Below are 14443 nucleotides of genomic sequence, written 5' to 3'. Positions count from 1 at the left end.
GATACAGTACGAAATGAATAGCATCGTCTATGAAGTTTTCTTGCCCAGTATGTCTAAGCTGACCCTAATCAAGCAGTTAGATCTAACTTCCAGTTTACAAAAACACAAAGGATATAGAAACAAATTAAAGAATACCATGATAAAAATCAAATAAATCCAGAATGTGTGATATTCTACCAAAAAAATCAACTAGTCTTTTACAAAACAATCCATGTACTCAAAAAAGGTGCAATATACAAGTAACTACAACACAAAGTGGAATTAAATACATCTTTAGGTTATAAGGCGCTTTGAAAGTAAAACAGTAGATTACTTTTATTTTTAACTAGTACTGTAGTTTACGTATTTCAATTGGTGTCTTGATAAATGTATAAATTATACATTCCCATATTTAGATCAGTCTTAGGAAGAACAAATTAAAAGACACGTGGCATCATATAATCTTATTTATCATTAACTGTAGTCTTGAAGAACTTCAAAAAATAATAAAATGCTATATTTAAAACATATTACCTTTGTCCTGGATTGAACTTGTTCTTTACAGATAAGGCATTTCTTGACTCGTGGAGAACACAAAGAACAGGTAGCAATATGTCCACATGGGCCAAAAAGAGTATCTCTCTTCATATCTGAGCACACCATACACTCTTCTAAGGTTTCAGAATCATTACTAATCATAGAAGGACTTCGAGAACCCACCTGACCACTAATAAAAGAAAATATTTCTAATTAAGCCTATGAGAATATTCATATTACAAATTCATTAATTTAAATGTTTTTTAAAACATCTAGAGCATCATTAGTATGGGTAAAAAACAACTTTAGCTATGTTAAAAATTAAGCTTTAACATCTATATATGAAACATTGTATACTATATTTTTCTACTTCTCTGCATTTTTACATACTTCTAGTACAATTCAAATTTCAATTCAACAAATCCTCACCCAATGGAAAATAGTGAATCTTCTAACAAAGAAATCAAAAACACTAGTTTAAAAAAATTAACATAAACAGTTTCCCTCAGAAACTGTTTTATCTATATAGGACCATTTGAGGAAGACACAGAATATAGGAATAAAACAAAAATCCTAACTAGAGTCCATGTTAGTTATGCTAACTACAGACAGAATGAAGCATTATCAGAGTCCACAACTGACAGGGCACTTTGGAAAATATGTCACTGCAGCTGCTGTTTTGACATTTCTTTTAAGTGTATCCTTAAGGAGCATAAAATTCTATTACAGAAAGACAGAACACGTCTATAAATATATATATACAAGATATAAAAATACATATGCACAACCAACTACAGGTACAGACAGAAAAGGGACACTCTGTTTCCACTACGATCTTCAGAAATTCATGAACACGTGGGCTCACGTGTACATATTCAAAGTGGTTTCCCCTTATATCCCAGTGTTTAAGTTATTGCTGCAGTAATTACAGTGCCTCTATCTATATATTTTAGATGCATTCTGCCTTGCTCTAATAAAATGCCCCTTAAGAATATATTTAAAGAAATGTATATACCTCTATATAAAATGGAATACTACTCAGCCATAAAGAAGAGTGAAACAATGCCATTTGCAGTAATATGGATGGACCTAGTGATTATCATACTAAGTGAAGAGAGTCAGACAAAGACAAATATCATACGATATCACTTATATGTGGAATCTAAACTATGATACAAATGAACTTATTTACAAAACAGAAACAGACTCAGACATAGAAAACAAACTTATGGTTACCAAAGGGGAAAGAGGTTGGGGGGGGGGATAAATTAGGAGTTTGGGATTAGCAGATACAAACTACTATATATAAAATAAACAACAAGGTCCTACTGTATAGCACAGGGAATTATATTCAATATCCTGTAATAAACCATAATGGAAAAGAATATGAAAAAGGATATGTATATATATGTATAACTGAATCCCTTTGCTGTACACCAGAAATTAACACATTGTAAATCAACTATACTTCAATAAAAAATAAAACAGAATAGAATAAAAAGGAAATATATATACCTCATTATATTAATTTCTCTATAACTGTGGAACCACATGATACTTTATGTACAGAATATTAGGTTTTATGATAATAATACAAACCTGACTTTTTCTTTATGACACTTTGCCAGTGCCTTGCAGAGACTTGGATCAGGACAGAGATCAAGTGGCGACTGACCCTTCTTATTTCGAATGCTAAGGTCAGCACCATTAGCAGCCAAGAAACAGGCAATAGATGCTGCACTCTTCTTCTCAGCTCCCTGGGTACCAAGTCCCATTATTAACTGAAATCAAATGAAAAAAGTCATTGTTTTCCCTTTAGGAATCTGTTATCAATTCTTATCACCAAATATATATATATATATATATGCAAGAATGTGTGTGTACGTGTATGTGGTGTGCACATGCTTGCGTATATATGTATGTATATATGAATATGTATGTGTGGTAAAAAACTTGTCTGGCAAGACTATATAGATGTGGTGGACACTTATGAGTTGCAGTCCTAGTATCCTTCCTCCACGACACCTATCCCCAATTTCCTCAGGTGTATAGTATGAGGACTGACCCATCTCCAGTTTTAGAGGTGAACCAAAGATGGCTCAAACGACTCAGAGACCCACCTCATCTATGTGATTAGTTCAGGGGTGACACATAATCTAAATCAGGTCAATTAAGGCCAATAAAACTCAAGAACAAGACTTCTGATTGAGATATTGAGGAGACAGTCTCCCTTTTCTACTCAATTTGTCTCTGGAACTGCTAGCAACCAACGTGAAACAAAAAGGGGAGAGACAACTGAGAAATGAACCAAGAACCAGGAATTAAGCCACAAAGTGGAGAATGAGACAGATCAGGTTCTACTGTCATCTGAGCTTCTGACTCACACATCTTGTCTGATAATAGTCATAATAATTATTACTATTTATGGAGCATCTACAATGGACTAAGAACTATTTTAAGCAGTTTCCATGAATTAACTCATTTAATCTTTACAACCTTATGGAGGTAGTTACTCACTTCCCCTCGTTTCAAAATGAGAAAACGAGGCACATAGGAGTTAGAGTATTTACCGATGGTCACACAGAAAGGCAGCAATTCTCAAACACTTTGGTCTCAGAACACTTTACATTCTTAAAAATGATTCTAAAATTCATATGGAAACGTGAAGGATTCAGAATAGTCAAACAACCTTGAAAAAGAAGAAGAGACTTATACCACTGACTTCAACATTTATTACAAAGCTACTGTAATCAAGCCAGTGGGTTGACATCACATAGATAAAGACACAGATCAATAGAAGAGAACTGATTTTAGATAAAGGCACAACAGGCAATTCAGTAGCAAAAAACAGTCTTTTCAAACAAATGGGGCTGGAATGACTGTATATCCACAAACAAACAAAAAACAAAAAAGAACTTTGACCCATACCTCATATTATGCATATAAAAATTAACTGAAAATGAATCACAGACCTAAATGTAACAGCTAAAACTTTATAAACTTTTAGTACAAAATAGGAGAAAACCTTAGTGACCTTGGATTTAGCTAAGATTTCTCAGGACACAAACAATAAAAGAAAAATTGGTCAATCAGACTTCATTAAAATTAAGAACCTCTGCTCTTCGAAAAATACAGTTAAAAGAATGAAAAGAGGGCTTCCCTGGTAGCGCACTGGTTGAGAGTCCACCTGCCAATGCAGGGGACACGGGTTCGTGCCCCAGTCCGGGAAGATCCCACATGCCGCAGAGCAGCTGGGCCCATGAGCCATGGCCGCTGAGCCTGTGCGTCTGGAGCCTGTGCTCCGCAACGGGAGAGGCCACAATGCAAAGTGAGAGGCCTGCATACTGCAAAAAAAAGAATCCATGGAGCAACTAAGCCCGTGTGCCACAACTACTGAAGCCCACATGCCTAGAGCCCATGCTCTGCAACAAGAGAAGCCACCACAACAAGAAGCTCACACACCGCAATGAAGAGCAGCGCCCGCTCACTGCAACTAGAGAAAGCCCGTGTGCAGCAATGAAGACCCAACGCAGCCAAAAATAAATAAATAAAATTTTAAAAAAGAATGAAAAGACAAGTTACAGACTGGGAGAAAGTATGTGCATGCCACGTATCTGATAAAGAACTTGTATTCAGTTTATAAAAAGAACCCTCAAAACTTAGTAGTAAGAAAACAGCTCAACAAAATAATGAAGAAGGTCTGAAGAGACACTTCATCAAATATACATGAGTGGTGAACAAGCAAATGAAAAGAGGTTCAATACCAGCAGTCATAAGGAAGTGTAAATTCAAACCACAAAAAGACACCACAATACTCCTGTTTGAATGGCTAAAGTTATAAAAGGAGAACCAAACAACTTTTAGTAAGAATGCAAAACAATACAGTTATTAGCATTGACTAGTATTTAGCTCATAAACTAAATTTGTACATTTGTAGCTCTGATGAAATATCTTATCAGGTGCAAGTTAAATCAGCCATAAATATAAGCCTCTGCATTAAAAGATGCTTCCACTGGCACTGAATTAAAGATTATCTTTACTCACGGTGTTTTTGGATGGCTCCCAGGCAGCATCGACCTTCCCCACATCTTGCATATCTTGAAGCTGACGTAGCTGAGACAAAGTGTGATGCCTCAGAGCTTCATGCAAAGGAGTATCCCCATCCTTATCCTGAATATCTAATTTGGCACCTGCACGGACCAAAAGCTAGAAGAGAAAAACATCTCATTTTGCTAAAGTATTCCACCCACAAGAAGTTACAACATCTCTAAAGTAACAGTGTGAGAGCCCTGGACCTATCTGACGGGGCTGCCACGAAAGTTAATTATTCTTATGTATCTGCTTGCTAAACTACTCTATACCCACCCCTGTGACTCCTTACAAATAATGATGAACCTGGTTATTCAAATATACTGAATTAGAGAAAGCAGAAAGAAATAAGAACTAAAATGTTGCTCAATTAATCTACTCTAAGATCAAGATAACTGGGAGAAATTTAGGACATTTTTTTTCTCATTTTAATTTCAGATATGTGAGTTGGGATATTTTAAGTATTTCCAATAGGACCAAATCATAACGTTCAAAATTCTTCTATTATTTAAATAAGCAAGTTATTTATTTCCATTCTCTTTGGTTAATATTCTCCAAATGTATGGTTATAAGGGTTGTAAGTCCAAATATCAGAGAAATGAAGAATTTTTGACAAGAGGAATTTTAAATAATAATAAACGTGAAGTGTTTGCTAAACTGCAATCTCTTACATATAACGCATAATTAATATATCTCAATTAAATATATATATATTTAGTTAGTTATTTTTGGCTGCATTGGATCTTCGTTGCTGCATGCGGGCTTTCTCTAGTTTCAGCGAGTGGGGGTTACTCTTGGTTTCGGTGCACTGGCTTCTCATTGCAGTGGCTTCTCTTGTTGCGGAGCACAGGCTCTAGGCACACGGGCTTCAGTAGTTGTGGCTCGCGGGCTCTAGAGCGCAGGCTCAGTAGTTGTGGCGCACAGGCTTAGTTGCTCCGCAGCATGTGGGATCTTCCCGGACCAGGGCTCGAACCCGTGTCCCCTGCATTGGCAGGCGGATTCTTAACCACTGAGCCACCAGGGAAGCCCTCAATCGATATTTTAAGTGGTAAACATAAAACTTTGCTTACAGTGCTTTAACAAGTTCCCTAATCATTTCTGTAAATGCTATCAGAGTTTTAGAAAAATACCATACAAAGAAACCAATCTCAAGCACATGGTCCTACCTGTCTTGGCTAATTACTGTTTTCTTTTGTTTTGCTTGCTTTGTTTCAAAAAGATTATATAATGTCTCTGCAGGACAGTTTCTCAAATTTGAACATGCATCACAATTACCTGGGGGCCTGTTAAACCACAGATTGCTAGTTCCCACCCTTGGAGGTTGATTTGGTTGGTCTGAGGTGGGGCCCAGGAATTTACTTTTCTACCAAAGTCTCAGGTGATGCTGATGCTGCTGCTTCAGCCTCCAAACTTTAAGAATCACTGCTCTACAAAAAAGTTGTAAACAGATAATCTTTCAAGTATTTTGACTGGAATCACCAGATTAGTAAAATAAAAATATACATGTCAGCTTTTTTGGAATCTGTTCGGCAAATGTGTAGCCGAAGCCTTTAATTACAGTTCACTCTCAATTATAAAAATTAAAAGGGAGTATACTTCTTAAAAAAACAAATTTGTAAGTTACTCTGAAATCCTCTGGTTTAATATTCTGGGAATTTACAAATCTGGCAACAAAATTATAAAGACTTTGAATATCAGAATCTTAAGATTTTCCTTATTACAAATTAAAACTCATTACCCAACTGATGTAAAATAATAGCCTAAAATCATAATTTTTACCTCTAGCTATGCCTTTTGAGAAATCTAACAAAGTATGATTTAATAAGCAAAGATTCACTTTAGTAGACACGTTACCCTCACAATCTGGGTGTGCTGCCGCTCAACAGCAAGGTGTAGGGCAGTCTGCTGGTTCACATTCTGGATATCCAGGTTTGCGTTACCCTGAAGAACAAGGCATACACAGTTAAATGTGACAAGAGGGAAGCATACTAAACTAACTCTTTGCGAAGAATCAGTACACGGGACACTACTGACCACACCCCCTTCCTAGGGGCTGGGACCTTGTTCTCATACGGTAACATAGGAAGAAGTGGACAGGGCAGCAAACTTACTGAAGTATAACAGCAAGTTTAAAATAATTATTATTATTATGGTGATTCCATCTAAGAACAGTTAAAGGACAAAGTACAGTACAAACACAGCTCCCTTTTAATCTCCATTATAGAGCAATGGACATAATCAGCTCATTTTAACTGTAATATTTCCTGAAAGTATATTAATGAGTCTTCACATTGGATCTAGATTTCTTTTAATGACCTAATAAGGTCAGTTCCTCTTGCTGCAAAATTGAGCTCTTCCTCATTCAGTGAAAAGGAACTCTGCTGGAGGGTGAGAAGAAGATAACACTTAATTAGTACATACAAACACTTATTGAAGGAAGAGCAGAAAGTCCCACCAGGGCCCTGAGATAGACAAAGGACGATGAGAACAGCTGATGCCAAGCACAGAGGAAAGGGACGGAGAAGCAAAAGCAATGAACATAGTGTCAGTGGACCTAGGTTCAAGTGTTGTCAGCTATGAGCTTTGTGAGTTTAAGCACTGTATCATTTCATGCCTATTTCCCTCAGCTCCAAAATGATAAGGGCACAACCTATTCCAGGGGTCAACGTGAGGATTAAGAAAAATAACATGTCAAAATGCCTAGCACCATGTCTGGCATGATAAAGAATAATAATAAATTTTTTAAAAAATACTAAAATTAAGTAGAGGGCTACAGAGTCAAAAAAAAACAAAAACAAAAACGTATCATTCCATTTGTGTCTTAGAACCATTCATGCCCTATGATCACAACTCTGACACCCCTACCTGTGCACCTGCTTGGTGCATCAGGTAGAGCTGAAACTCCCTTATGGGAGTTTGGTTGGTCTGAACATGCTATGACATGTTCGGGAAGGTGGGAGTTTCTGGATTGTTTTTACTATTTATGTTTCTTTGAGTGCAATCATTAGGCTCCTGATCTCAGCTTGCTTTCCTATTTTTTTTTTTTTTTTTTGGCCATGCCACGTGGCTTATGGGATCTTAGTTCCCCAACCAGCAACTGACCAGCAATGGCCCATGGCAGTGAAAGCACTGAGTCCTAACCAATGGACCACCAGTGAATTCCCTCAGCTTGTTTTCTTATCATGTCTGATCTCATATAAATGCAGAAAGTGAGGGATCTCCTTTTTAAGTTTCCTGAACTTTTTTCCATCATTTAGATTTTCCAAAGTAGTATTCATTGCATGGATATACCATAATTTGTTTATTCAGACACTAGGTGATGAACATTTGGTTTGCTTTCAGTTTAGGGCTATTACAAATAACGCTGCTACAAGTAGTTAGTAGGAGTATTTCGTGGAAATGTGCCCTTAGTTCTCTTGGATACATATCTAGACGTGAGACTGCTGGGATGAATATATGTTTAACTTTATAAGAAACTGCTAAACTGTTTTTCAACATGGCTACCCTGAAAAACACCAGCAACATTTGTGAACTCTAACTGCTCCACATTCTAATCAACACTTGGTATTGTTGGCATTTTTAATTTTAGTCATTGTAGTTGGTGATTAGTAGTGCTGGTGTAATTTCTGTTTTACTAATGACTAATGGTAATTAAAGCAAGGTCACAAGATACATGGTAAATATATTTTAAAAATTGCAACTCTATATATTAGCAATACATAAGTTGAAATTGAAATTTTAAAATACAATTTACCAATAGGATCAAAAAATTACTTAAAGATAAATCTAATATGCAAGAGCAATCAAACTCCCCCAAAGACTTTTAATAGAAACTAATAACCTGATTCTAAAATGTACTGGGAAATTCCAAAGATCTAGAACATTAAAGTAGTTCTGAGAAAGAAAATCAAAGTTAGAGGACTTACTCTAACTGATTTCAAGACTTACTATAAAGCAACAATAATCAAGACAGTGTGGTACTGGCTTAAGGTCAGTTGTTTGGATTTTGGATAAAAAGGAATTTATCATAATTAACAACACTTCTAAGAAAATTAATTTTAATAATAAAAGCTTACAATGGCAGGGGAAAGGTTTGTTTAACTTTTGAACTATTTTTTTTACCTAAACTTCTGTAGTTTATGGAATGTCTATCTTACGATCTATGACCTAATTACACATAATGTACTATCTACTAAATTTTTCTGTTTCATCTTCTTAACTAGACTGTAAGTTCCCTGAAGTCAGGGATCACAGATAATTCTTTAGTAACTTTAGTGCTTAGCTATGGCATATGCTTGACTGAAGCATTTAAAAATGTTACTGAATATACCAAAATATCATAAAATTGCAATAAACAGGTTTCCCCCAAAATCCAATCTCATAAAAATGTAGAGCATCTTATTCCTGAGATGAATGAAATGACCAAGGTGAGCCTATGCAGCTATCCAAGGGGTCCAGCAGTAGTCATGAACTGCATCCCTAGATCCTAGCTGCAGCCTGGTGTTACCTGGTGGCAACTGCCCACACCAGCTTAGATATCAACATGATGGTTCTTGGTGCTAGAGCAGAGTGATACTTCCACAATAGTAGCAGTGATTCTGGAAAATCCCTTTTCATTGATGCCTATTTCGTTGGACCAATCCAGGAAGACTGTGCAGAGAGAATACTGGAGACTGAAGGATTCCCCACCACCACCACCCCCTTCTCCCCACACACACCACTAACTCCCTCCATTTAAGAACCAATGTTAGGGGAATTCCCTGGTGGTCCAGTGTTTAGGGGTCCATGTGAGTTCGATCCCTGCTTGGGGAACTAAGATTTTATATGCTGCGTGGCACAGCCAGGGAAAAAAAAACAAAAACAAAAACCAGTGTTAGGCGGAAGACTAAATTCATATTATATCTGAATTTGCATCATCATGGGATTTTGCTGTAAGATCCCATCATCATGGTATTTTACTTATTATCAATAAATAAGTAGTTGATGAAGTAAAAAATAAATAAATAGCAATGATCCAAAATTGTTAAAAATTACTGAACTGCTTTCCCTACCTGATGTACCAACAGTTCAGCCACTTCTACATGATTATTAAGGGCAGCCAGATGCAAGGCAGTATAACCATCATCTTTCTTCTCATCCACAATCCACGGTCTTGGTAATTTCGACAGTAAAACACGCATTGCACTGAAAGTCAAATATTTAATTAAATATTTAATTATTTTCTTTAGAAAAAATATTCAAAAGAAACTTTTAAAATAAAATGAATATACTCCTCTTTAAAGAAAATTATGCCCTTAGAGACAAATAGAAATTCAAAATTTCTAAATCAGGCTTCCCTGGTGGCGCAGTGGTTGAGAGTCCACCTGCCGATGCAGGGGACACAAGTTCATGTCCTGGTCCGGGAAGATCCCGCATGCCGTGGAGCAGCTGGGCCCGTGAGCCATGGCCGCTGAGCCTGCGCATCCGGAACCTGTGCTCCACAATGGGAGAGGCCACAACAGTGAGAGGCCCGCGTACCGCAAAAAAAAAAAAAAAAAAAAAGAAAAAAAAATTTCTGAATCTTAAATACACAGCCTTTTGATATTGTAAGAGGTAAACAAATTATTGCTGTTTGGAGAACAGAATCAAAACAGAATGGGAGTGTTACAAAAGGGAAACATTATGAGAGGAAAAAAACCAAAGGTAAAAGAAATATACCCTAATAAGGATACATGTTGGCTTTGTGGAATCCCTTAGGTTCAATTGGAATAGTATGTATTAACGAAGAGTTAATAAAGAACAACCAGGTAACAACAGCTAAGAAGGAAAAATAGTGATAAGACAAATTTTAGGTAGCTGGCAGATTATCATGAACTCTGCAGAATTAAAAATGTGATATATGTCATTTAGCAGTGCTAAATCCAATTGATATCAAAACACACAAAATGGTCACTATAATCTAATATTTAAAATTTAAGATATGGTAACAAAGTATCTCCAAAGCAAAAAAGACAAAGTTATGCTAAAGAGCACCAAAGATTAAACCATAAAAAATCAGGGGAACTAATTATCAAGAAATCATGCTTTGTAGAGAAAAAGCTAGCCTACCACTCAAAAATGAAAATAAAATCAGAAGCAACTTTCTTAAGCCTAACCAGTCTAACTTTTCTTAACATAGAGGTTCTGTGTGGAAAACTCATAACGTAATTTGGAAAAAATCTCCCTTAATACATCTATCAATTAATTGGTTTTTTTTTAAGGAGTGAGACCTAAGATAACTGCTCCTGCAAAGAGTATTGGACTTGGCTCAGACAACACTGATATACGTATTAGATATTGAATCTTCCCTCACACCTAAAAAAGGCAGTAAACACAGAAAAGAAAAGCTTTTAAAATTGTGCCAATAGAGTATAAAAGGGCAAGAAATAACAGTTAAGATACATATCGGGATAGTTTTTTGTAAGGTGATACATATGGGAGAAAAATTTTTAATAGAGAAATGTTATAAACGTATGGAGAAACAGTCTGAAGATGCAGAATAAGAATGTGTGTAAATAAAACTGTAAGTCTCTAAAATAATGAGACTAAGGCCTAACATGAACCAGAGCATGTTTCCTTAACAGCAGTGGTCTACGAATCCCAAACAGGAAATCCAAGACATCTGAGAACAAGCTTTGGAGGATCCAAGAATCTCCAAAACTGTACTCAAATCTGGAAGTTTATAGCTCTTATCATATTTTTAAACAGGTTTATGACCCAAGGTGTACTGAGAATCAAAACTTTAAGACAGCCTTTGGTGGTTGTTACTGAAGTTACAATCACTGTTTACGGGTAACAAGACTTCTTTAGAAATCTATGAAACATTTTCTCCCGGAAAATACACATAAAAATCTTTACATACAATCTTGAGGGAGTCCAAAACCCCTAAGGTTCCATCCATGGACCTCATACAAAGCTAAAGATTCCTGCTTTAGCTCATTTTCAGTAATTATAAGGATTCTATACCTCCTCATTCAGTGGATTAAAATAGAATACTAGAAATTATGTAGATTTTGACTCAAATTCTTAATGGGGAAAAGTACTGGTACAACAATATACTACTGAGTGTTTGGATTTAGCATAATCATGATGCTAATGCCATACATTATCTGTTACCTTACACACTTGACCATGTGAGAAATAGAATTTAGCTTTATGATTCTTTTGGAGAGTTTTGAATATTCAAGTATTAAATCATGTGAAAAAAGTTTTAATAAAGACAAAATATAATCATTAAAAATAATAAGATAGGGGGCTTCCCTGGTGGCGCAGTGGTTGCGAGTCCACCCGCCGATGCAGGGGTCACGGGTTTGTGCCCCGGTCTGGGAAGATCCCACATGCCGCGGAGCGGCTGGGCCCACGAGCCATGGCTGCTGAGCCTGCGCGTCCAGAGCCTGTGCTCCGCAACGAGAGAGGCTACAACAGTGAGAGGCCCGCATACCGCAAAAAAGTAATAATAATAATAATAAGATAGGACCCAGATTTGAAATTTGTTCTCCTGTCTTCTCCTTGGATGCCATGTGAATAAGGCCTGTCTTCACTGCAAACCTCGGATATCTTAGCATTTTGGCTTGCTATGTTTCTGACAAAGGGAACCCGGCTCGGATAAATTGCCCAGCAAAGAAAAATCCAAAACGCCAGTAAGATTTTCACCACAGTTGTCTATGCCATGTGGCTGAGAGGGTCTTGGTGCTCCGACCGGGTGTCAGGACTGAGCCTCTGAGGTGGAAGAGCAGAGTTCGGAACGCTGGACCAACAGAGACCTCCTGGCCCCACGTAATATCAACCAGCGAGAGTTCTCCCAGAGATCTCTGTCTCAACACTAAGACCCAGATCCACTTGACAACCAGCCAGCTCCAGTGCTGGACACCCCATGCCAAACTGGCAAGATAGGAACACAGCTCCACCCAATAGCAGAGAGGCTGCCTAAAATCATACTAAGTTCACAGACACCGCAAAACATACCACCGTATGCAGTCCTGCCCATCAGAAAGACAAGATCCAGCCTCATCCACCAGAACACAGGCACCAGTCCTCTCCACCAGGAAGCCTACACAAGCCACTGAATCAACCTTACCCACTGGGGGCAGACACCAAAAAACAAAGGGAACTCCAAACCTGCAGCCAGCGAAAGGAGACCCCAAACACAGTAAGTTAAGCACAATGGGAAGACAGAGAAACACACAGCAGATGAAGGAGCAAGGTAAAAACCCACCAGACCAAACAAATGAAGAGGAAACAGGCAGTCGACCTGAAAAAGAATTCAGAGTAATGATAATAAATGATCCAAAATCTTGGAAATAGAATGGAGAAAATACAAGAAACGTGTAACAAGGACCTAGAAGAACTAAAGAGCAAACAAACAATGATGACCAACACAATAAATGAAATTTAAGATTCTCTAGAAGGAATCAATAGCAGAATAACTGAGGCAGAAGAACGGATAAGTGACCTGGAAGGTAAAACAGTGGAAATAACTACCACAGAGCAGAATAAAGAAAAAAGAATGAAAAGAATTGAGGACAGTTTCAGAGAACTCTGGGATAACAATAAATGGACCAACATTCAAATTATACGGGTCACAGAAGAAGAAGAGAAAAAGGGACTGAGAAAATATTTGATGAGATTATAGTTGAAAACTTTCCTAATATGGGAAAGGAAATAGTCAATCAAGTCCAGGAAGCACAGAGAGTCCCATACAGGATAAATCCAAGGAGAAACACGCCAAGACACATATTAATCAAACTATCAAAAATTAAATACAAAGAAAAAATATTAAAAGCAGCAAGGGAAAAGCAACAAATAACATACAAGGGAATCCCCATAAGGTTAACAGCTGATCTTTCAGCAGAAAGTCTGCAAGCCAGAAGGGAGTGGCAGGACATATTTAAAGTGATGAAAGGGAAAAACCTATAACCAAGATTACTCTACCTAGCAAGGATCTCATTCAGATTTGATGGAGAAATTAAAACCTCTACAGACAAGCAAAGCTAAGAGAATTCAGCACCTCCAGACCAACTTTACAACAAATGCTGAAGGAACTGCTCTTGGCAAGAAACACAAGAGAAGGAAAAGACCTACAATAACAAACCCAAAACAACTACAAAAATGGTAATAGGAACATACATATCGATAACTACCTTAAATGTAAATGGATTGAATGCTCTAACTATAAAAGACACAGACAGGCTGAATGGATACAAAAACAAGACCCGTATATATGCTGTTTACAAGAGACTCACTTCAGACCTAGAGACACATACAGACTGAAAGTGAGGGGATGGAAAAAGATATTTCATGCAAATGAAAATCAAAAGAAAGCTGGAGTAGCAATTCTCATATCAGACAAAACAGACTTTAAAATAAAGACTATTGGGCCTCCCTGGTGGCGCAGTGGTTAAGAGTCCGCCTGCCGATGCAGGGGATACGGGTTCGTGCCCCGGTCTGGGAGGATCCCATATGCCGCGGAGCGGCTGGGCCCGTGAGCCATGGCCGCTGGGCCTGCGCATCCGGAGCCTGTGCTCCGCAACGGGAGAGGCCACAACAGTGAGAGGCCCGCATACCGCAAAAAGAAAAAAAAAAAATAAAAATAAAAATAAAAATAAAGACTATTACAAGAGACAAAGAAGGACATGGCATAATGATCAGGGGATCAATCCAAGAAGAAGATATAACAATTGTAAATATTTATCCACAAAACATAGGAGCACCTCAATACATAAGGCAAATGCTAACAGCCATAAAAGGGGAAATCGACAGTAACACAATCATAGTAGGGGACTTTAACAACCCACTTTCATCAATGGACAGATCAACCAAA

At 37.4% G+C, this 14443-nt stretch overlaps 1 protein-coding gene across 1 annotated transcript in view; it reads right to left on the bottom strand.

Moving 5' to 3' along the window:
* MIB1 (MIB E3 ubiquitin protein ligase 1) overlaps window positions 1-14443 on the bottom strand; it is a 117200-nt gene that overhangs the window by 18801 nt on the left and 83956 nt on the right. Inside the window, exons 13-17 of the mRNA XM_060118269.1 lie at window positions 9657-9789; window positions 6460-6546; window positions 4561-4722; window positions 2116-2297; window positions 514-706 (exon numbers count right to left, since the gene is read on the bottom strand). Coding sequence (XP_059974252.1) covers window positions 514-706; window positions 2116-2297; window positions 4561-4722; window positions 6460-6546; window positions 9657-9789 — 757 coding nt within the window. The remainder of the gene's footprint in view (window positions 1-513; window positions 707-2115; window positions 2298-4560; window positions 4723-6459; window positions 6547-9656; window positions 9790-14443) is intronic.

Source organism: Mesoplodon densirostris, chromosome 15, assembly GCF_025265405.1.
Source record: "Mesoplodon densirostris isolate mMesDen1 chromosome 15, mMesDen1 primary haplotype, whole genome shotgun sequence".
NCBI classification, from domain to species: Eukaryota; Metazoa; Chordata; class Mammalia; order Artiodactyla; family Ziphiidae; genus Mesoplodon; species Mesoplodon densirostris.
This window is presented reverse-complemented; position numbering and strand designations above follow the sequence as displayed.